At 42.0% G+C, this 24,489-nt stretch overlaps 2 protein-coding genes across 3 annotated transcripts in view; one reads left to right on the plus strand and one right to left on the minus strand.

Moving 5' to 3' along the window:
- Positions 1 to 24,489, plus strand: part of pcxb (pyruvate carboxylase b) — a 356,057-nt gene that overhangs the window by 214,041 nt on the left and 117,527 nt on the right. The window lies entirely within an intron of this gene.
- LOC121962010 (leucine-rich repeat and fibronectin type-III domain-containing protein 4) overlaps positions 1 to 24,489 on the minus strand; it is a 49,135-nt gene that overhangs the window by 4,908 nt on the left and 19,738 nt on the right. The window contains exons 3-7 of the mRNA XM_042512175.2: positions 18,740 to 19,351; positions 18,445 to 18,607; positions 15,707 to 15,877; positions 13,854 to 14,015; positions 11,937 to 12,662 (exon numbers count right to left, since the gene is read on the minus strand). Of these exons, the coding sequence (XP_042368109.1) occupies positions 11,937 to 12,662; positions 13,854 to 14,015; positions 15,707 to 15,877; positions 18,445 to 18,607; positions 18,740 to 19,325 (1,808 nt within the window). The 5' untranslated portion in view covers positions 19,326 to 19,351. The remainder of the gene's footprint in view (positions 1 to 11,936; positions 12,663 to 13,853; positions 14,016 to 15,706; positions 15,878 to 18,444; positions 18,608 to 18,739; positions 19,352 to 24,489) is intronic.

The following is a 24,489-nucleotide window of genomic DNA, read 5'->3' on the forward strand; positions in this document are numbered from 1 at the left end:
CGCCTTTTCAAGGCTTAAAAGTGAGAAAAATTGAAATTTTCTGAACAAACGCCCAGAATATCAACTATTGCACAGGTATAATTCAGGATTAAAAGTGTTTTCTCAGTTACGCTGCCTTAGCAAATCTCCTGGAGTGATTTGAAAAGCAGTTTCTAGCAGAAGCTCAGTATGACTTCTTGAGGAGTTACAATGCACTGCAAGTACCAATATAATCTGACACGAGTCATTCTCATTAAAATCAGCCTCATCCAGTGGTCATTAGGTAGCTACAGACTGCTTACTGAAGCCAGGTGTGTGGTTATCATGGCAAAGGCTGGCTCAACAGTTTAGGACTAAGCATGCTAGACTTACACACTAAATGCTATTTTTATGACCTTACAGCTTCCCCTGGATTCATTTCCCAGAATTTCTTTCCTTTCAAAGAGCCAACACTGACACAAAAAAGTCTCATTGGATCACAGCAAACTCCAAACACAAAATGAAACAATAAAACTGCTGGAAGTGCTCCTATCCATTCTCACTCCTGAAATAAGTTTGAGTCTCCTTCAATTAATGTCTTCACTAAAAGTACTGTTATTCTTCAAGGTGTCAGGCAGCTCTGTGAAATGATGGACAGTGACTGTACTGCGAGGACCGAGACTTCAGAGCAATAACTGAAATTGGGAAAAGAAAGTAGCAAAATGGAGCTTTTTGAGCAAGAGCTTTTTATATTCCCACACCAAAGAGTAAGGCATTTTAAGAAGCGAAATCAAACCAAAGCATTATAACCAAATATCTCAGGAATGAAATCCCAAAATGAAAGCCTGTCTTGGGCAATCAGTCACACTGGAATATTGAAATGCCCCTGTAAAGTCCACTAGAACTAAGACAGTCGATTCTCAATCAGATTTCCTGCATGAAATATGCACGAAGCAGCACTGGGTAAAGCTACTGTCACCTCCATCTCTGCATAAAAGGCCTTGGTCATATTATGGGCTTATAAAAGGCCCTTAGAAATATTACCATGGTGTCAGTTCATCCAGAGCCTTTATGCTTTTGTGTATAATTGATAGAACCAGCAAGGCAGAGAGTTGACCATCACAGAGGGGAGTAGTGTACAGGAGTGAAAGGCTGGTTCCTGTAACAAAGGTTACATTTTAAATGGGCTGTGATTTACTGTCTTGTTGGAGCACACTGGTTATTTTCTTTTACGCATTTTGCCCAGCGTCTCAGTTTGATTAATATTACCGATATACTGTTGCAGGCTTTATTGGATTCAGTGCTGAGAATAAACTGTATTGTCTTATACAAGCAATATTTGTGCTGATTCCCTTTTGTCTTCCTGATATACAGTTGCATTATGAGTTGTACTGCATCAAATAAATTTGAAGCAGCATAAATTTAAACTTAAAATAAAGGTCCCATTTTATGCTCATTTTCAGGTTTATACTTGTATTTTAAGTTTCTACTAGAACATGTCTACGTGCTTTAATTAGCGCTGCATCTGTCATAACTGATTTCGCTGTTAAATGCAATCTTTTTTTGTTTGTTTGAATGGGATCAGCAGGATGTTTAGTGTGACAGAGGCTTTTACCTAATATAATAAACAAGCTAACTTTACTAATGATGGATTGACAATGTGCAAAAACATTTTTAGCCGACACTAGATATCAAATAAAAGCCAGAGAGTGTGTGTTATTTTAGGGCTGTGCAGTGCAAAGCGTATCTTGAAAGTCTAGCGCATCCACTGCAGGAAAACTAGAAATTTTCCCAGACACACACCACACAGCACACTGAATAGCACAAACAAACAAAAAAAAAATCCACAACCAAGTGTTCAAGTTGAAGTAAACTCAGTCAATTTTGGGGTCTCTGACCAATGATTCAAATCCAGACTTTCAAGGGGCAGCCCTAGCTTATATGTTCAAAAGACATTACTCTTCTCATACTGTCTACCTGAATATACCTGTATTCACCCTCTGTCTGGAACTGTCCCTTTAAGCCCCACTTCCAAAAAAGTCCAGTCTGCTTTGATCAGTCAGTGTTTCGGGGTCGTCTGCAGCTGTAATCTCAGCGTCTTTGCATTGGCATTGCAGCTGCGAAACGTCTGTCACAGCATTGTAGCTTCACTCTCTACCTATATATAGGCTAGTTGTGACATCACAACTTCCAGGAAGTCCTAACGGCTCATGTAAAGGCACAATTTCAGAATACACTGTGTGAATTTCTGAGGCCTGAGTGTTTTTTAACCTTCACATTATTTATATAGCACCAATAGCTGCTATATAAGAAAAAGAAAGACACAGAGATCTGTCTTTTTACAACACAGGACCTTTAACATAAAACAACTGAGTGCTTTTTATCATTTGACACTTTGTCTGATGAACTTGTATACGGCATAAACTATTCAGTTGCTTCCTCCTTTGTCTGACCATGACTCACACACATACCTTGGTTGAATCCTTGAGTCATTTTTCTAATCCCGGCATTCATTTTCCCGTCCTTTATTCGCTCTATCCTCCATCCTTCCCTCTATCCTTCTTTTCATCTCTTTTTCGATCCTCCCCTCCCTCGATCTATCCTCTTTATTCTTCATCCATCTGTCTATTATGAAGAGATTTTCTCCTTTTTCGCTGATCAGTCCCTCACCCTTATCTCTCCATATCCTCTGCCCTTTTCATTGCTTTGTAATCGCCCATCCTGTCTTCCCCTCTACCCAAATCTGCGGCTGTGCAGTCCTTTTTGTTGCATTTTCAACCTCGTTCTTGGGACTTTTTCACCATTTGACTTATATTTTTAGTCGTTTTCATTCCTCGCGCCTCCTCCCCTTCTTTGTCTCTCTCTGTGTCTTTTACCTCCACTGTATTTCTGCAGCCAATCAGGTGTGCTCGCTACAAATCCTTCTGCTATTCTCTCCGGGCTCTACCTGACCCCCCTAGCCTCTCTGCTTTTCACAGTCATTGTACTACGTCTCTATTAGACACAGCTATAACCGTATACCATTATTTAGCATCCAAGGTCACTCCTCCTCCTCTTCTCTCTTCCTCTCCACTCTCTGATTTCCTCTTTAGGTGCCTCTGCTCCTCCTCTTCCTTTATCCCCATCGCCTCTCCATTTGCCCTCATCTTATGTTTCTCCCTCTCTTCCTCTCTTCTCACTCCTCTCCTCCGCCCCATCACCTCGCCCCTCCCTTATGGGCTCGTGAATCACCTCCCAAGTTGTTTTTACCATGCTGGCAGCGAAAGAAGTAGTCAAGCAAATTCATTGAAATATACATGTAAGACCCGGAACACATTCACAAACGCATGCATCTTTGATATGCTGATTTCTCCACCACTCACTGCATAATGAATTTTTAACCATATTTAAATCCCTATTGTCACATGTACATGCAAATGTGCAGCCGAGTGGTGTGCGGTACACATCGTGGACACGTGAAATGATATATACCTAAATCCTCAGTGGTCTTGAGACAATATATGTTCATGAATATAAAGTGCTGCGCATATAAGTTGCTGAGAAATCAAATGAATTGATTGAACTGGCGAAGAGGCAGGAGTGTTGTTGTCATTACTGTCGCGGTATTCACAGACACTGGCGTTGTGCTCTGTCACCTTACATGCTGAGCGTGTCTGTCCCTGCAGTTCTAATTACGGTTAAACCCTGCAATGGCACGTACATACACACAGAAGTGGGGAGAAAGTGAAAGAGACAAGGGAGTGCTTTGTTCGAGCTGGTGACACAGAAACGAGTAATTATTAGTGCCCCAGAGAGAGGGAGGAAGAGCAAATGGGAAAAGAGTGATAGCAAGAGGATAAAGGAGTGAATCTTGTCCCTTTTCCTCATCTTTCTCTTCCTCTTCTTTCTCTATCGATGTTACCAAGTGTGGTGGTCTGACACCAGACAAGATTGGGCACAGAGAGCAAGCGAGACGGAGCAGAGAGAGAGAAAGACGAGGAGGAACAACAAAGCAATTATCTCCTCTTCTGGCTGACATCTATACTGCCCTCCTTTCCTCTTTTCTTTTTTTTTCTCCATGTCATGTCTTTTGTTCGTTTACCCTTTCTTCCATTTTTGGTCTCGATTCGTCGGACTGTTTACTGTCTCGTTGGTCGTCTCTTTCAATTTTCTCTGATCTCTTCTTCTGTTTTCCTTGATCTGTCTTTCTGTCAATCTCTCCCCTCCCCTCTGTATTGTGTTTCATCCCTCCTTCTGTCTTTTCGTTTTCCTTAATCTATCCTTCTCACTCGGCTCTCCCTCATTTGGCCTGATTTTTCCCGCGCCGCTTGATTCAGTTGTTTTCTCTCTCTTGTTCCTGCTCCTTTTTTTATGACCTCCTTCTTCTCCCCAATCCCCCAGTATTTGTCTTTCTCCATTATTTCTCTCTCATTTCTCCCTCTCATTATTTTAGCTACATACAGAAAGAAAGTATGAATCTCACAGTCCGTCTCTCCTCCTTCCTCTGACCCTACAGTATAATATAAGCTGACATATGTATTGAGTATTGAGTGCTGACCCTCTCTCTGTTCCTTCCTTCCTCCGCCTCTTATATGAGTTGACACATGTATTGACACAGTAGTTTAACACTTAATTACATCTTTCCCTGGGGTACAAATCTCAAACCCATTCCTTTCCTCCATCCTTATAGCTGTCTTAAGTCCTTGCCCTGTCTTCTTCTCTCCCTTTTTGTCTCTGCATGTCTTCCTCGGCCCCACTGTTATATCTCTCCTTACATCCTTATCTATTCCTGCCTCAGCAGAGGCACTTATCTAGTTTCTTGTATGATTTCTTGTAATGGTTACCAGGCGAACACAGGGCTAGCTAATAGTTACCGCAGAAGTATCATATCGTACAATACAAAGTGGCATATGTTGCGTGACAGAAGCTCAAAGCATCTCTGGATGTTTGATTTCCCCACATAGTTTGCTGCAGCAAGCAAAGTTCCTCTCTGTATATGTTTAGATTTATCTATAGATTGGTCCTGCATATTGTTAGAACTATTAGTCAAACATGATGTGTAATTTGCAGCAGAAAATAAGTGGCATTGCCATGCACCAAATTTCCAGGTTCTCTTTTTTAAATCCTTTCATTTCCCTCGCCTTTTGTTGCCCATTACCCACACTCTAATTTGTCCATGTCTCAGCATGCTCCATTCCGTCGGTTGTCAAACTCTCACCTGTCATTTTGAATCGCTCGTCCTTTCTTTTTTCTCCTGAAACTTTTACTTTCATTATTCTCATTATTTCTTAAACTCCGTGTGATTTTCGCTCCGACTTCCTCCTCCTCTGTCCCTGTGATCATTTCTGTTCCCATTAAATTCTGTGTCAAACTTTTGCACTTTAAGTGCCCAGCAGGAAAGTCGGTCCCGTGGTGATTGGGGAGAAATGGTGGAAATTGCCAGAGCCCTTACACTCCTGCCTGCGCACTTAGAAAACTTCTGAACCTAACAAGAAACTTTTGGCCCCCACTGACACACCGTATGTACAGTACCAGTGACACACAAGGCATATAGAACTTCTTTCCCAACAGATTGCCAATGTTGGAAAAAGGTCAGTAGTACAATAGAAAGCAACAAACCGCATCTTGTATTATTCAGAGATATTGAATAATGTATATCCATTTCTGTATACACACTGAGGCAGGACCCAATGACACCTATACTGAGCATTATAATGCAGTTCCTTTAAAACAGTTCTGCAACAAATAACATGTGTGTGGTGTTATTTGCTATTTGCTTCATGCCAGATGGCTCTGGAAATGCCAAGACTGTATTTTGTGCTGTTGTGTACCTGATGTACTGTATGTTTACCAAGCAGCAACCTTAAAGGCTGAAAACTGAAGCCAATGCAAAGTACCAAAAACTGCAGTTCATCAAATGGCCCCTTGAGGCTGGCTGCAAAATGGAATAAATCCCCATAGACAACTATGTCCAAATGCCCAACTTTACAGAGAAAAAAAATGTTTACAGCCTAATATAAAACCAGCTTTGGTTTCCATAGCCAATTTCATAATTCATGACAATTGCATGGGACTTAATTTTAATATGACTCACCCACTTAAATTTTATCAAGTACCATAGAAATGCTTATTTAAGGGCGGGGCAGCTTACAGGTTGTCTGCTCTGTGTATATGAGTCAGATCTGCCCGTTTCTCCCTCGGCTCCAACGCTTCATCCAATTACAGTAGCTTGTGGCTCCAAAAAAACAAAATTGGGACGATCAAAATGCTGAACTTAGTGTACACCGACATGAACTCAATGGACCTGTGCCACCAGGAATGATAGGGGCAGTGTAGCATATTTCAAGAAAGGCACAACTGTTGGTACATGACAGTCATTTTAAAAATGGCAAAATGTAATGAATCTGTAATATAATCAGTGTTTCGATGGTCATGGAAAACCTAAAAAGTCATGGGATTTAGAGCCATCTATTGGATGTATGTATGTTAACATAAAGCATGCAGAGAAGTATTTGGGCAGTGACAGTTACATGTTCGAAATGAAAAGATCTGTTTTCATACATAACTGGAATATAAATGAAGAGTAGAATTTGGTTCAATAACTGCCACAGAATCAACATGTTTCAGACGCAGCCTCAACAAAAGCTCAGATTTTGGTTTGTGCACCCCTGTATGTTCTGTGGTTGTTTAACTCTTTGACTCACGACCTCGTGCACAGCTCTGTGAAGGATAAATTGTTGCACCTAACTAGAAATCTGGCTGAAAAAACCCACCAAACTTTCAAACAGATGGTACCACAGAGGTCGCTTTACAAATGCAGCCTCATTACCATGATGGGACATTCTTTTTCTCCTGTTCTTTGTCCTTCAGGTAGACTGTGTACCCATGTGTGAGCAAAAAAAAACCATGCCTATTTGGTAATTGCTCACATTCAACCAACAGCCTTCGTTAAATCCTTGTACCACTCGGCTTTTCAGAATACCTGAATGCCATCTCACATTAGAGGATCAAGGATGTTTTCTGGCGACCAAAATCAAAGTGCGGCACTGTAACACTGTGGCACCAGGAAGGAGGTCTCAGTTGAAGGTGTCAGGGAAGCTAAGGGTGACAGGGTGAGCGGTGCCCAGCGGATGCCACATGGACGACATCCCACCTGGCACTGTCACAGATGCCATCAGAATTAGACAGGCCATGCTGAAATGGAGGCTGGTGTTATGCAGCATGTGACTGACCTTTAAAGACGATTAAATCTGGCAGCCGTACAATGTGCTCTGCTGTTCTGTAATCTATATATACGGTCCATACGTCTGTCTCACCATGTGGCTCACTTTTTGTTCTATCTTTCCTTGCCTTCCATTCTTAAATCTTCTTTGTATTTCTCTCTGTCTCCACTTCCTCACCTCAATTCAGCTGTGTTTTCTCCACCTGCCAAAGCACACATACAGCAACAACAACAGAATATGAACACAAATCCCCAATTGAAAGCATGAAATCTCACTCGTCCATTCTCTCCTTTTGAATTCATAAGCCAGACTTCCTTTGGCCAACTCCCCTCGCTTCAGTCTCACTAGCTGGTGTGATATTGTGGTTGGCACTGCCACATTTATAGCATGATAGAATCTATACTGGAATTACCTCGCTGCATTGTGGCATGCTTCCTTTCAAATGTTGCCGCCTTCCATTTCCTCTTTATCTGTCCCTCAAGACCAATTTCCCTGCTTCCTCCCTCAAAGCCCGCAGACTTCTCCTTCCTCATTTAACTCCTCTTCTCCACTTCTGAGTTTATATCTCAATATCACCTTTAAGATAGCCACTACTTCTCTATCTCTCCTTTGAGACATTTTTTCCTTCTCTGTGTTGTTTGGCGGAGTGATTTGTTTAGAGTTTAGTCAAACTTCCCTCTGTGCTGGATTCCAGCATCTCTCCTGTGACGCTGGTTGCCTTGGCTCAGTCTTTCAGGCTTATCTCTCCCTATTTTGCTTGAGTCTCTTTGTGTCTATCGGCAGTTACTTTTCTGAAGCTGCACAGCTGAGCCCTCACCTCCACAGATGCTGCCGCTCCTTTATTCCTTTAAAGTTTTTTCCCTCAGAGGAGGGCATTTTACCTGTGTCGCCCTTGCGTTTGTAAGAGCTAAATTCAGCCAGGGCAACTGGGATTTGCAGTAATACTTTAAACAGCTGTATAATTGGACACAATCCAATACTACCTTTTATCAAGCTCAAGGTGCTGTTGTTATTGCAGATTTGTCAAAGGTGTTGTTTCTTCTCTTGGGATTCTGCAGGTGAGGTAATCCCTGTGCATTTCTCTGTTTTTATAGATGCACCACATGCTTTGGTTTCTAGACACACAACATCTTAACCTGGCAAGACAGCTCTCCTAATATAAGAGTATTTTCCATAGAGCAATTAATGCAGCTGATCAGCGAGGGAACTAAGATCTCATTCAGTTCATTCAATTCAATCATGTAATTAGTTCTTCTTGTGTAATTGCCACAAATGTGTCATGGGACTTCACAGAATTTGCACTTGTCTGTTTTAGTATGGCATTTCAATTTGACACCTCTCTGCCTCTTAGCTGCAGGGCTTCCACCACACCGCCCCGCCTTCATTTCTTCTCCTTCTTACATTTTGTTTTTTTTTTAAATCAATTTACTGTCTTTTTTTATTATAAAGCAGGTAAAGGTGCTTTATAAATACTTGAAAGTCTTGAAACGCTCAATCCACAGAGACATGCACAGTCCGTATCTATAAACTGTGCCTTTAAATGAGCTGTCACAACTGATATAAAAGTCAAAAGTGCAGCCACAGTGCTGTTACAGTCATTCCCCAGTTTAAATGATGGTGCAGGGATGGGTAGAGGCTTTTCGCAAGTGGGGCTGAAAGAGAGAGGTGCTAAAACAAAGCGTTTCAGACAGAGGGTGAATTCAAGTATGTTCAGGCAGACAGTTTGACAAAAACTGTGGGGGTTTTTTTACATTTAAGCATGTAAACATGTTGTAGTAGAAACCCGAAATATACCTGTGAAACTGAAAATGAGCATAATATGGGACCTTTAAGGAGTCCCTCTCATATAGTTTGCTATAAATTTCTCTTTCTCTTTCACTGTATTGGTCCACTCTCACTCTCCACACTCCCTCTTTCCTATTACCATACCCAGGTGTATTTCTGTTGTGTACACACGTTTTCTTTCCTACTGTATATTGGTGATTTATTTAAATACCTCCCTCTCCACCCCTTGCTTCATTGCTTTTTCCTTGAGGTCCATTTTAGCCCACCCCTCTCTCTTCTACCCCTTGTTGTCTGTCATCCTCTCTCCTTTCACCCATCCTTCTTTCATCTCAATCTCTCCCAAGGTGATTTGAGTAGAGCCTATCTCCTATCTTCTCCTTCTCCCTCAACCCCGTTCCTTCTCCTTCTGAAATCTCAGAGGCCTCATTCCTATCTTAAAATTCACCCTTCTGGCTCTATCCATCACTCAAACTATTAGTTTCTCCTCCCCATCTGTCTTTTTTTTCCATCCACCCTTGGCTGCAATCTCCCTTACTTTCCCTCAATCCTTCTGATTATACCTGCACACAGTTTTTCATATTTCCAATCATCTCTCCATCCGTCTGTCTTCCCTGTCCTCTTCCTGTCATATGGCTGGCTCCCTGCACCCCTTCTCAATACCACTTACAGTTTAATACCATCCTATCTGTGGGAAACCACATTCTGACCCGTGCATCACTGCAGAGTGAAATCAAAAACAAACACAAATAATGCCATGATGGCAGTCCCTCTCAAACCTCCGCTCCCCTTCTCTCATTCCATCTTGCTGTCACTGTATCAGCCTCTGTTTTTCTGTTGCAACAAAACCAACGCATAAATGTTTGATCAGCCGATGCTTTCAAATACAGGCGCAGTAAACTTTGAAGTCATAACAGCATAATTCATGTACAGCGCATTAGTAGTACTGTACGTGTAAGTACCATAGACTGTATAAAATGAAATACGTAGCTACCATGGAGTCACCTATTGGTTTGCGGACTAAGTTTTGAAGCCGTAAGTCCGGCATTTTTTTTTTATTATTATTTTTTTTTGTTTTTGGAACCAGAAGTGACCATATTTGGATAACTTCGCAGACAGCCTGTGACTCATGCGGCCCCGCTCTTAAATATACATATCTTTAAGTCTAGAGAAAATGTAAATGGCTGAGTTATATAAAAAGTCACCCCTTCTGCAGTTTTTTTGCGTCCGGCTGTAAACATGTTTATTTCTGCTATAAAGTTTGGCATTTTCACATAGGAGTCTGTGGGATTTACTCTGTTTTGGAGCCAGTCTCAAGTGTCCTTTCAATAAACTACACTTTATGACACTTGTGCGCCATGCTGTCAGATTTTTAAAGAGAAGACTAAAATCTATCTCTCCCTGACTTATTTACTCATTGTAATAGTTAGACATGTTTGTTATGTAGTTTCTTGGTGCTATCCAAGGAGCCTACTACATACTGATAATACAAGCAGCAACTACAGATGCTAAAAAATGAAGTCAGTGAAGAAGTGACAAAAACTATAATTCACCGAATGGCCACTTGAGGCTGGTTAAAAAAAAAAGTAAATCACCATAGACCTCCATGTTAAATGCCCAACTTTACTGAAGAAAGACGTGTTTACAGCCTGGTACCATGAAACATCAGTTTACATTTCATTAAGACTTAAAGTTATGTATATTTAAGGGTGGGGCTCTTTGAGTGACCGACTGTCTGCGAAGTGTCACTACAGTCTGTAGTCAGATCCACCTCTCTCTCCTCTGCATCTTGCAAAAATCACTTTTGGTTCCAAAAAACAAGTTGGCAAAAGTCAAAATGCCAAACATGAGGCTTCAAAACAGCAGTCCACAAACCAATGGGTGATGTCACATTAGCTGTGTCTGTTATTTGTACAGTCTATGGTAAAACCAAAAGGTTATTTTTTACTGAAACTCTTTGCTTTTACTTGCTACTCCTTCTTCTCTTTTTGCTCTCTTTGGCTGTTACAAGTGTCTAAACTAATACTTTGTCTTTCTATTTCAAAGCCCACAGCTATTGTATACACATTGGCTCACAGCAACACATAGCAACAGTAAGCAAAGATTGGCAGCTTTTCAAATTCGCTCTCATGTTGTCTTTTTTCCATCAAAAATATAACCTTAACTTATAAGGCAGGGCGTGGCAGCAGTCTTCTAAATAATTTGTAATAACAAGAACAACATTGCAGCCCATAACCTCAAATCCGGTCTTTATAAATGTTTGATTATTTTTCTTCCTCTGAGAGCGTGGTGAGTAAACACGGACAGTGAAGTGTGAAGGCATCTCATTTGAAATGCAAAATGACATTGCTCACTGAAGGTTTAAATGTTGCTGCACATTAAAACTGACACATCCCATCAAGATCCAGTGTCACTTCATCAGACATGTCTGTTAAAACCAGCACATGTTACCCTGTGTCACTAAATGCTGCTGTAAACATATCTTCCTTTCAGAGACAAGACACTATTTACTTGCCTCTAGATGTTTTCATGTTCCGAGGCGCACCGTCACATATTTTTTGAAAGCTCCCCTCCCTCAAAATCTCCATGTCTTGCCTTAACATCCATCCACATGTCCTCCCATGTGCACTGACTATCCACCTGTTGGGTTTTAGTGTCATACAGTGATGGAGATAAATTATTAACTACCTTTGCCCCTTTATCCCTTTATCTGTCTCCCCATTCATCCTTCCCTTGAGCTATCCTCCCGTCCATGTACAAGGTGAACGGTTACGCTACTGAAGTGTGATGCTGTGATGGATAAATATTTAAGGAGTTTTGCATGAAAACAGGATGCCCACCTTTTGAGGGAGGAAGTCAAAAAAGGATTTGCGGTTGCCTTTTGAGAAGATGATACCTATCGGCAAGTGTCTGAGCAACTGAAAAAGTATAATTTCAAATGGCTCCCATTTTTTGCACAGTGAGAAATGTGTGTCACATAAAAGTGGAACTGACCTGTAGATGAGGGTCTCGTCAGCGGTGCAGTTGTATTGTATCTGATACATCCAGACAACGTAAGCCGCAGACAAACGCCCCAAATCCCATCGCACCTGAGCCGAGGTTGAGGTAACTCCTTGTACTCCAACCATCCTCCCTTCCTCTTCGTCCCCCTCGTCATCCTCCATGCTACCTCCATCGACCCTCTCCCCCTCTGAGGCCCTGCTACTGTCGCCCTCATCGTCCTCAACTCCTCTCCCATCCTCCACCTCTCCTACACGTCCTGCACCATTAATCCCTCCATTTTTCCCCGTGCTGATATCCGAGGAGCCCGGATCGGTCCGTAAAATCCCATTGGTCACGTTCCTGTTGTTTTTGGTGTTCCCATTGTTACTCCCTGTGTTTCCACCTGCTCCTCCTCGGTGTGGTAGGGGGATTATTTTCAGGTCCACAGTGGCAGTGGCCTCACCCGCTGCGTTTATTGCGATACATGTGTACGCCCCATCATCACGGGCAACCGTTACTAAGATATCCAAGGTCCCATTGCTGAAGGAGCTGGTCCGGGATGAATTGGCAATGATGCGGTCATCTGGTGAAACCCAGTGGACTACAGGCTCAGGGTCGCCAATGGCGCGGCATTTTAGTGTTGCTCGTTGGCCCTCCAGCACCCACAGCTTGTGAGTGTGCCGGGTGATGAGAGGCGGTTCACAAGTGAACTCCTCCTCAGGAATCGACCAGAAATATCTGAGAGACAAAGAGGGATGCAGCCAATGAGAGAGAGTAGGGGAGCAGAATCACCTTTTTGGCTAAGTAGTGGAATTCGTCTTCTTTAATCCCTCCGAGGTCGGTTTGGCAGATTAATGTAGTGCATTAACCTAAAGATCTCTGTGCTCCTGTCTGTCAATTTAAAGGTGAAGTTCAGTAATGCACAAGAGGCTGAACAACCCCCCATGCTACTCTGCAGAAAACAGAACTAAGCAAAGAGTAATTAATGGTGACAGCGATGACAGATGACAACAACAGATGCTCATTTTCCTCTACGATCCTTTGTTTTTTACTCCATACGTTTGACAACAGGCATAGACCGAAAAATTCTAGATGCAGGGAGGAGAAAGTATGAGGTGTCAGAATAATGACTACAGCAAAATCACATCAGTGTTTGGAAACTCAGTCCTTAAAGCCTATACCTGTTATACAAGTTTGTGCTCCAGTTCTATTCTTGCATACAGAATGATCCAATTAAGGTGTCAAAAAATGTGAGGCCCTTAATTGGATGCATGCTAAAACAGAACCAGAGAGAAAACTTGTAGAACAGACTGACTTTGAGACACGGCTGGAAAATGGTTAGACTGAACAGATCGTTTAACCTGAAACTATTTTCTTGATTCCCTTGGCATCGATGGATTCCTGACTGATCTTAATGGGTTGATGTAATCCGGTGGTTCCCAACTAGGTTTGTGGTCCAATAGTGGGCTGTGGGTCCATTCTGAATGCACTGCAAGTGACTTGTGAATATGTCAAGTTTGAAAAAAAAAACCCATTTCATTTTCAAGTACAGATCCTCAGACATTTATCAGGGACTCATTTATTACGCCAGCCTGTTTCTTTCCTGTACAGCAATGATTTTATTGACCTGTTCTTGGTATTATATAACCTGTTAACACGCTGTACCTCTGCAGCATCAGCGGTCTTGAAGCAATAATATGCACTTTTTTGGTATCATTGCTATCTATTTACTAAGATTTAGGTAATGGCACTTGCAATATGTTTTATTTGATTGTGTTATAAGTCCACGTGTTGTTTACATTTTGTCAAATGAAATTAAATATGTGGTTATTTATCTTAGTGTGGAGTTGATCTAATGACAAAGTAGAAATCTGGAGCCCATGGCTGGACCAGTTGGGAACCACTGTTATAATCAATGTACAAGTTTACCTTCCGGCTAAGTGAGGAGGTGTGGCACACGTCTCCATGTCGTCCCCTCGGATAAGCCGCCGTAACCATAGCAGTTCGCAATTGCAGTGCAGAGGATTCCCACCAAAATTTAAGCTTATGACAGCATTGTAGGGTGTGGGACTTATTGCACCTGTCTGGGACCTGAGGATGACAGACGGAAAGGCCATTAGTTCACTTGCACAAAGCCCAAATGTAGTCTAAATTAATTTCAATGCTATATTCTTAATCTGTTTGACTTAGATGGTAAATTATCCATTTTGAACGAACTCTATACATTTATCTTACCTCTTACCTCCCTCTTTTCACCCCCTGGTCATTTTTCCTCTTGCTTTGTAAAATTGCAGCAGCTATCTTTTTTCTCAAATTCATACATTTTTTCTTCACTGCTGTATTATTAAGGAGTCAAAGGAGGAGTTTCAAGCAACAAAAATGAATTTTGCCATCAAGTGAGGTCACCAGGAAGTTAATAAGATCTTGCTGCTCAAAATGAGAGAAACAAGTGATTGTGAAAATGATCCACAACAGGCGATTCAAACCTACCCAGGAGCAATACTTAGCAGGAGTGCTGTTATAAGCATCTTGCAGCTGGCCTGTGCAAATTAAAATTGGAGTAATTTGCAAATATCGAGAATGAAAACAGGACTCTGTTGAGGTTACTTCCTAAGCAGGTTTCTGGAAGATACTTTTAAAGACCATGGTGGTAATATAGTCCCACTGTGATAGCATAATAGCCTAAACACCTGTATAATTTTCTCAGCTATGACACATTGTTGGTAAATACAGCAAACCAAATAGATGAGGGAATGGGCTGTACTTTCACATAAGTGTGTGCATTTATATATATATGAATATACATGGCAAGAAAAAAATATCTGTAAAAGAAAGAAGCAGTGAGAGGCTGCTGTATAGCACTTTCCATGGCAACATACAGAGATAAAACCCACAGGTGGGTAAATTAAAATTGCAGAGTTTAGCAAAGCTCTCCACAGCACAGTCAGAGTGAACCGTAATGAAAAACCAAGATTGAGAGAGAATGGGGAAAGTAATCTCAAGTTAAGAATGGCACACAGAAGAGGCTGTTTTTTGAAAGCAATCTTGTTTGAATATAAATGTGTGTGTAAAAAAAAAAAAGTTGAAAAACAAAGAAGACAAAAGTTTAATTAAAGAGATAGTTTGACCTTATGTTGTAACTTGTTTTAACAACAGCCCTGATTTGATAAACAAAATCACTGATTACAGCTCTGTTTGTGGTGCATCGGTACAGCGCCGGTCTTGCCCTTTAACATTCAACATATTTGCTGGACAATTACTGCAGTAAGACCATACAACCCCCCTAGCAATTTGCTTTAAATCTCCATTGTGCTGAGTGCGAGTTCACTTAGGTCATGCCACAGCTGCACTCTGTGAGATAGTTATTTCTGAGTTAGAGGAGCTCTGTGGGCACGGCTACAATGAGTGTGATTTTCTTTTCTTTACTTCCCTCATTTCTTGCCATCAATTTATGTCCAAAGTTGAAAATGTTCGACTGGCCAGTAAGTGGGCACTAGAGACCTATGCGGCCCTTATTTATTCACCTTGCAGCCACTTGCCCCTGTGGTATAGTGTGGAACATACAACCACTCCATTTTATATAACAAACTGAATATATGGCAAAAAAAAATAGTGAATCAAGTGACTAAAAGCATTTAAAGTCTGTACACCAGCATTGTCTTCCTGTATTTCTGTGCCTCCTCTTAAAAACCACTTTGGTCGCTCTTTGGTGTCGCCTGCCACAGAATATTTTCACTAAGCCACGTCTTAGAGAAACATAAAAGGAGAAGCTTAAGAGCTACCTTGCAAACAGAGGATCAGGAGGCAGGGTGCGGAGCCTGTTGGAGGTCATATCCAGCCTCGCTAGCTTGTAGAGCTCTCCAAAAACTCCTTCTGCTATGTGGTCTATCAGGTTATGGTCCAGGTTGAGAGTGTGCAGACTGGCCATGTTCTGAATGGACTCCCATGGTACCCTGTAGCAATAACATAGAGGAATATTCAAGATTAATACACTCATCTTTTGTTTGACAGTGGATGACTTGGATAATATCTAATGACAGCTGTGAAGACAGGTCCACCACTCTGATGGTTAAAGTCCCTAATGGGTTAACTGACACTCTAGAAGAAATCAAGCTGATTAAAGGATGAACGTGCCGCTTATAAATCAGTCCAAGTTTACTTTCAGTGTTCTGAGCACATTTTTATTTTACTCTGCGAGAAAGCAAGAATAAGCAAAGACTAATCACTGACATCAATGACAGACTACGACAACAGATGCTCATTTTCCTTCTCAATCCTTTTTTTCTGGGCTTCACCAGTCCCATCTGTGACCCATTGCTGCAGTCATTCAGTATTGCTTGTGTGCACACATTCACTTAAGAACTGTTTTGGTCGAATTAGTGAGTCAAAACTGACGACTCAGGACCAACGAAATGGAATAAATGCGAGCTAATGCATTTATTTTTGGAGTTGCAGTCTTCCCTACGCTGTTGATTTCATCCCCTGTCTTTGCTGACTTCACCACAGTGTGTGGCTTCTTCTTAAGCAGAATATATGTTTGGCAGAGTATACATTTGCTCTGCCTTATCTGATAAAGACACTGAAGCAGTTCAGTTCTGAGCACAAAGAGAACCTGCTACCACTCAATATGCCACATCAGTAAGTTGATTTCAAAGCTCATTTGAGGAGAATTTATTGCTTTGTGTAATGAAATGAATAGATTAATTACTTTAATTACTTGAAGAGGAGAGAAAAAGTTGCAAAATCACTGACTGCGACAACAAACAGCATATGGTCACCATCTTTGTCTATATAGTGTAATGTCTCTGGACAGTAGGCATGTAATGAGAGGCTTGATGATTTATTAATTCATGTTTGTGGTGTAGATTAGAGAGAGACGTGGCGGGTGAAGCAGAATAGTGTTGCGCAAGGATGCATCTTTAATATAGTCCAAATTGTTGCTCACAAAAAAAAACATTTTGTTATTAGACTTGTCCTACAAACAGGCCTTGAGACATAACAATTTTTAGGTAACAACTTATTTTTATGCCTCCACACCTGCGAGAGCTGCACCTGGAGGTATTATTTTCTCAAGACAGCATTAAGGGAATTTCTTCAAATTTAGCACAAACTGAATACATTTTGGTGGTCAAAGGTCAAGGTCACCATGACGTGATCAGTCTCATTCTTGTTAACATGACATCTCAAGAATGCCAAGAGGGAATGTCTTCAAATTTGGAAAATGTGTTCACTTGGACTCAACAATGAAATAATTCAAATTTGGAGGTAAACCATCACTGTGACACCAAAAGAACAAATTCATACACTAATTATGAAAATTACTTCTCACAAATGTCTAAATGGGTAAACTGATGAAGTGATGCTATTGTATTACCAGTAGATCAACTTTCCTTTACTTTAAGTTAAACATTTTTCTGGTCATTACTCAGCATCATATCCTAAGAACAGAAAGGCAGATAGGAGAGGTTGTATTGGGTTTTTTTTCTTTAGTGAGTAAAGTTGACACTTCTCATCCTTGCTGCATTGCTCAACACCAGTGTCCCAGAAACTGAAGCACGTGCACTCAGTTTAGGCTCCAGAGTTGCTCTGTAAAACTGCTAAAAGCAGTATATGAACAAATCTAAGCTGCAGGAGGCGCAGAGCGTCTATCAGCATCCCTCACAATTAAATTACAGAGTTTGGCCTCGCCACCTGGAAAATCTCATCCCCTGCCTAAAAAGAGTTCTCCTATGTCATGATCTGTTTTCCAGTTCTGCACATTTTTAACTGTGATGAGAAAGAATCAGTGATGCCCGCTCACTTTGAATCACAGTCTGTGAAGACTCCTCTCAGTAACCCGCAGCAAAGGGCAAACAGCAGTTGCTAATGTATGCATCATTAAAACTCTTTACACTTTTCTTATGGCTTGGTGAAGGTTGGAGAGAGGCCAGAGAGCTCCTGTTGCGGAGACAAATGAAACATCTTAATCAGAACTGACAGCCAAAAGCTGCTGAATTCATCAACGCAGTGGGACACTATGAAGAGGAGAATAGGGGGGTTGATAGAGAATATCATCATTGTTCTGACTTATTATTTAGTCCAGAGGAATACAGAGTGAGACTGTCTCCATTGTCCTAGATACAGATGAGTGGAACACTGCACAGTGCGCTAAGGGAGGAACCATATAGAAAAGCTATAGCACTGCACACTCATACTCAGAGGAGTGACTGAGCTCAGGCTCATCAAATCTTAACAAAATCGAAGTCAAAGAAAATTAGGACCTCATCAAAATTGATTCACTTTCAATTTCCTGAGCTTTTAGGCCTCCTGGCCTCAGCAGTTTGAGCTGGTTCCTCTTCATTGTGTTTGCTGACTACTGCGTGATCACACAAGTGCCTTGAAATTTCGGGAGCTGAGCTGTGCGTCTGCTGCGTACACTTGAGACCAACAACTAAGCAGCAGTGTGTTTCTACTTCACAAAGCAGAACAGTATACTCCAGGCCTTTTGAGTGAATGCAAGGTGCGTGCAACAAAGGCTTACCTCCTGAGGTTATTGTAGGACATGTCCAGGTCTTCCAGTGTGAGCAGGAAGTCATCAAAGGCTTGGACAGAGACTTTGACCAGCTGGTTGTTGTTGACGATAAGGTGTTGCAGATTGACCAAACCTGCGAGGTCCCTTGGTCCAAGTGTTGTCAAGCGATTCCCTGGACACACAGAAAAGAATAATACCACTTAAGTGTTTTGATTCAGTGTTTCCATGAACTAAACAGTCATATCCAAGTAGTTTTAGTCAGTAGGATTGGTTGTCTTAGAATAGGATTACTGTTTCGGCTCACCATCCAGATGCAGCGAGCGCAAACTCTCCAGGTCAGCAAAGGCCATTGGTCGGATCAGGTGGATGGTATTCCTAGACAGAGTCAGATCAACTAGTCCAGTCATGTTGACAAAGTCAATCCCGCCCACTTCCGTGATGAAGTTGTCAGCCAGTCGCAGCTCCACGGTGCGCCGGTCAACGTGCGGGGGGACAAACAGGAGGCCCTTGTCGGCGCAGAGCGTGCTCAGTGACTCCGAAAGGTTTCGACACACGCAGTGGAAGGGACAGGCCGAGACCACGCCCCACGTCTCCCCTGCTCCAATCAGAGACGGCAGCAGGCAGCATGTGACCAGAGTCAGCCAGTGAAACGCCGGAAGAGTGACAGAGTCGGGAAGGGTTCTTTTTGTGGCCCTGGGGCACGCGCAGTGGACGAGGTGGGATGAGGAGGGCAGAGATGAGATGAGGACAGGGGGCAGAAGAGAAAGAGAGAGGATGGATGCGGGGAAGAGGGAGGGGGAGGTGGAGCGTTCTGCCCTTTGTTCTGGGTGGAGGTGTGTGTGGGGCAGGTGTTTTTGTCTGCTGGGATTGAGGGGTGGGGGGACAGGCATGGTAGAACGCCTGGCGATCCACAGACCTGGAGGGAGACAAAGAGGGAGAGCGGGGAGAAGAAAAAGAGCAGTTTTAGGCTTATTGTTTTATAAGAGATGTCTGAAGTGTGTTTATGTGTCTGCTTTCTGTCTTCCACCTACTCTGACTAGACAGAGCTGGAATGAGAGCCTGTTCTACACACATGCATGTACTTGTGTGGGCTAAGGCCTTCTCTTAAATGAGTACCACTCTCCACTAATGCCCACTTGGTGCTTCAGAGCATCAAAAAAATCCATATTGAGAAATGGTGTTAGCCTCCTGCAACATTTCTTGCTGTACCTTTTACATATACACTTGCAAGCACACCGTCCCGTGCACCTCTTCACCACTACAGCTTATCACCTAGCAACAACATCCCAAAAGACTGAACACAGCCAGTCCCCATAGTAACAGTTACCTAGAAACCTGTGAGAACGGATTAGAGGAGTGTTATATCATCGGACCCTTTCTTAAGACTGTGGGTCAGAGAATCAAATTGGGTCAGCGGCCTATCAGCCTTGATTCCACTGCAAGACTCAAGTCACGCTCAATGTGGGCTCGGTGCAGTCCAACGCACACAAGGGGTCTGTTGTGATCCGAGACATGCAGAAAATCTCCCAGTAAACGCACGCTTTGTGTGCAGATATCCCAAAATACAGATAAGGTATAGAGATGAGTCACTGCCACTGATTGGCATGCATAATAGTTGTCATAGCAACTGTAACCTAGATACAGAGAGAGTGACAGGGAGTGTTGATAACAGTCATAGCGGCGGTGACTAGGGAGAGGAGACAGAGGATGAGACGGTGAGTCAGAGACAGACAGACAGAGCATCTTCAGGGGGCATTTTTACGCGGAGCAATCTGGAAACTTGTGCAGTGGAGTAGAGTTCTGAGCGTGGTGATTAAATAGCGAAAGATAATGTATGCAACCTAATACTTTGAGTAACGACAAGACATAACCGTATATCATGCTGACTTTACAGGTTGACGTAAATTGCCGGCTCAATATTTTCCATTAGGTGATAGCTTTGCTTTTTCTGCGTGAAACTAGAAGAGGGTTTACCATTTAGCTCACTTATTGAAGCAGTGTCGATATCAGAGCGCGCATTGGGGGGGCATTGTACTCTTTGCTACATGGTTCACTAGGTGTACTTAAAAAATGTGAGCTGTGTTAAACTACGGACCCACGGATCCAGTAAGGAAAAAGAAATCGACTGCTTGAAATGGTGATACTTTTTTATCTCAGCCTGTTCAAGCAAAAAGAAAAAAGGAAATTTCCCTCTTGGATGATGGGAATACATTACTTATGGATTACTTTAGGCTCCACTGAATGATATCATTACTTCCTTAATGTCATGCTTTTCCTTTTGAAACTAGATTTTTGGGCAGAACATTAAAATGATAGGCTCTTAGTTAAAGGTGCCACATTTTAAAAAGTCAGATTTCCATGTTTTTCGACCACAGAGCAAGTACAAGTGTTGCATACTGTGAAAATATCAAAACTCTCAATCCACAGAGAAAGACTGTCTGCATTCAGATACGTGGTCTTTAAACGAGCTGTCAGGATTTCTGTGAAGTTGCAGTGTCACAAATGTAAACGGTTTTCAACTTGAAAAATAAACACTCTAAAGGGGCCCCTTTCTATTTCCTGTTGCAATGTTTTACAGCGTATGTGGGTATGTTTACATGGTCACGATTAACCCGTTTATGATTAGGTTTTTGGAGTATCCTGTTTATGTGTTCGAGCATGTAAACACCATATTCCATGTAGGAGAAATCCGAATATGCTTGTAGTATTTTGAAAGAAACCAGGATGTATACGGAGAATATGAATAAGCCAATTTCTCTGTGCACATGTAAAAACTATATCCTGAGTGTGATCCTATTTGGGATAAGCCTCATTAACAGGTTATTTATGTCTGTGTATTCGCACTCAGGCTCTAAAATGGAGCATTTCAGACAGGAGGGGAATAGAGCTATAATCAGGCAGACAGTATGAGAAAAATAATGTGTTTTTTCAACTTTTAAGCATGTAAACATGTTGTAGTAAAAACCCAAAATATGGGACTGAACCCAAGCGGACCCAAGTATGACCTTGAATATAAGCATAATATGGGACCTTTGAAAGCAAAGAAAAGGGAAGTAAGCAGTTTCTCTCTGGGATGATGGGAATATATTACTTATGGATTACTTTAAGCTCCACTGAATAGTATCATTACTTCCTTAATGTCATGCATTTCCTTTTGAATCAGGATCTTTGGGCAGAACATTAAACTGATGGGCTTTTAGTTAAGAAAAAAAAGCTGTTATATATGATAAAATGTGCACAAAGACAAGTTTTTGCCAATTTACATGACCTTTAATAGACTTCAGCGTTAGAAAACACTGTATTTTTGCTACTTTACTGTTAATAGTTGAGTAGTGCTTGGTCGCTCTAGGGAGTTGTAATGACTACCAGGAACTTGGTACGCTTTTCAAACCAAAACTAAAAATATAACTCCAACTTCGACATGGTACCACAGATAGTTATTTCCTTATGTCTGGTGTCATCATTTTCAAAAAATTGCTTGCAGCAGTAGAGGGTTTGGGTGTGCAGGGAGAGGGAGGGAGACAAAGTCACGAATGCCTGCAGTGACAGCCAGTCCCCAGGGCAGTCGACGTTGGAAGTCGACTGCTCCTGAGCTCCCGTGGAGGCATGCATACTAAAAATGTAAAAAACGCTCCTGAAAAAAGTGAAATGCTGCTTAAAAAATGTGTCTACTCTGCGGCGGCCCTGAAAAAGCCCTAACGTCAGGTGTTGTTGTAGAACGAGCAGGGGTACTTCAGTCCCGGCTCCGACCAGCTTACCCCATGTGCTTTGCTAATGCTTGCTCCTCAGACAGCTCACTTTACCCGCAGCTCGCTGAATGTCAATACGCTCACGTACTCTCCTGTTGCGCAGCCTGTGTGTCTCACCACTCCTTCATGTGACCTTTATCTTCCCTTCACCCCCCATTTCTTATCTTTTCCCCTCCTGTCTCGCTTTCTCACTCCTGTAGTAACTTCCTCAATTCCTTACTCTCTCTTTCATCTTCACCTCCTCTCTCTCCTTGTGGAAGCCTTCACTTCCTCTTCCTTGTGTCATGCACACCTCCACCCTCCCCCCGCAGCCCTCTCCTCTTCCTCCTGTGACGCTATTACTTAGGAACGTTCTTTTGTTTCTGTGCTATCCATCCCCTACCATTTATCTCTCACAGCCGTGCTCCTCCTTGTGTTTTCTATCTTTCTCTATCCTGTGTCTCCATCCTTGCTCACCTTCCATCTTATAACCCTTTCCGCCTCTGGCTGCTCTGTAAATTTCCGCATTTTCTTTCTTTATGTCTCATTCCCTCTCTTTCTCTCTCTCTCTGTCTTGTCTGCCCTTGAGGCAACCTGAGTACGACAATGTTATCAGTCACAGCTCTACCCTGCCACCTTCTCCCCCGTTTTTTCCCCTCCTGCACCTCCTCTGCCTCTTTTTGTCTTGTCTCTCTATCGCTTGCTGACTCTGCTGCCCTCCATGTCTCCTTGCCTCCTACTTTCAGTAACAAACTTTACACGCATATGCACACACACACTCGCTTAGATCCTGCGTGCCACACACATGATATTCTGTTATCATCTGCCGTGCTCTGCTTGTCTCGGCTCCCACCTTGCTCTTCTTCAGTCTTCTCCCTTTCCTCTTTATCTCTTGCTCTTCCTCTATTAGGGAGCAGATCTCATTTGCAACTGGAGCAGAGCAGTATTGAAGCTCTCTGACACACACACTGAAGTTGGGTGTAACCGATCCGTTCGCTTAGTGATCGATCTGACCCAGAGAGATGGATAGCACACTGTCCCATTCATTTACACTCCTCCCTTTTGCTCTCTTTTTTGTAAACCTCTTCTTTCTGTCTTGTTAGTTGTCTTTCCCATTTAAGGGTGGTAATCATACGTGTAATTGATTTTTACAGGTTTGTAGACTATGTGTTAAGGGGGGTCACTTTAAGCTTGGTGTCTGTGATTTCACGAGTTTAGGCATGGTATGTACGTGCTTGGTGCTCAGCTGTTGCTGTAATGTGACTTATCTTTTTAATGCAAATGTATTTCAGAGGATGTGACACCAATATCTCTAGGAGGCGGTACAACAACATCAAATATATCTTTTTCAATATGACAACTTTTCCACCTCAGCCAAGTCTCACTTTTTGCAATATTTTATCTTTGTTTTGAAGCAATGCCATCTCCACTCCGCTTTTTCATGCTCAAATTGAAAATGCGCTCAAAACAGGTAGATGAAAATGTACCCAGGGTTTCTCGAATGTAAAGATAATTTTTCATAATATAGGATGTGAAACATGTTATAATGCCTTGTTATATAATACAGTTAGTCAGAATGCATTATGTTATGTTTGATAGCCCTGATTGCGATGACTCATTTTCAGTCCTAATTTATCATATACTGACACTCGGTCAGTGGCCCTCAACGTCAAATTATGACACTTTAGTTACCCCTGTAGCATCAGTTTTGGATGCTTAGGGAGGCTGTGTCAGTTTCCACTTGTTACACATATAGTGCCTTTGCAAAACAGGTTTGCTTCATATTAGGTTTTCAACACACCTCCCTATCGCCATATGCAGACTTTCTCGCTATTTATACAGTGTCATTTGCTCAGGGCCTCTAATAATGATGCATATAAACGCTAAATGGTGCCTCAGTGTCACAGGCCAATGGCCCCTGACCAAGCATCACTGGAATGAAAATGGGTTTATAGGTACCCTTGAGGCAACATTTTTTTTATTGATCATTATATTGGTTCATTTCTGTAAACCTTTTTTATTTTACATTTATTTTATTTTCTACGATAAGTTTTCGGAATCCAAGGTGATGTCTTCAGATAGCTTTTCTCTAAATATTCAGTTTACCACACTATATAAATTTGCTCATGCTCGCACTTTAGATAACTCAATTAATCTGATTACTATAGCATAACACATTGCTGCTCTCAGTTTTCTCAGGCATTTATTGAACTGCACTAACAGTTTTTGAATGTAGTGTTTGTGTACACTGGGTTAGGGTAGTTTTTTAATTCAGATTTTTATCTTGCATATGTTTTTTTTTTCCCTTATCTTGAGCTGCCTGTTT

Source organism: Plectropomus leopardus, chromosome 23 (assembly GCF_026936395.1).
Source record: "Plectropomus leopardus strain MGB_pleo_1.0 chromosome 23, ASM2693639v1, whole genome shotgun sequence".
NCBI classification, from domain to species: Eukaryota; Metazoa; Chordata; class Actinopteri; order Perciformes; family Serranidae; genus Plectropomus; species Plectropomus leopardus.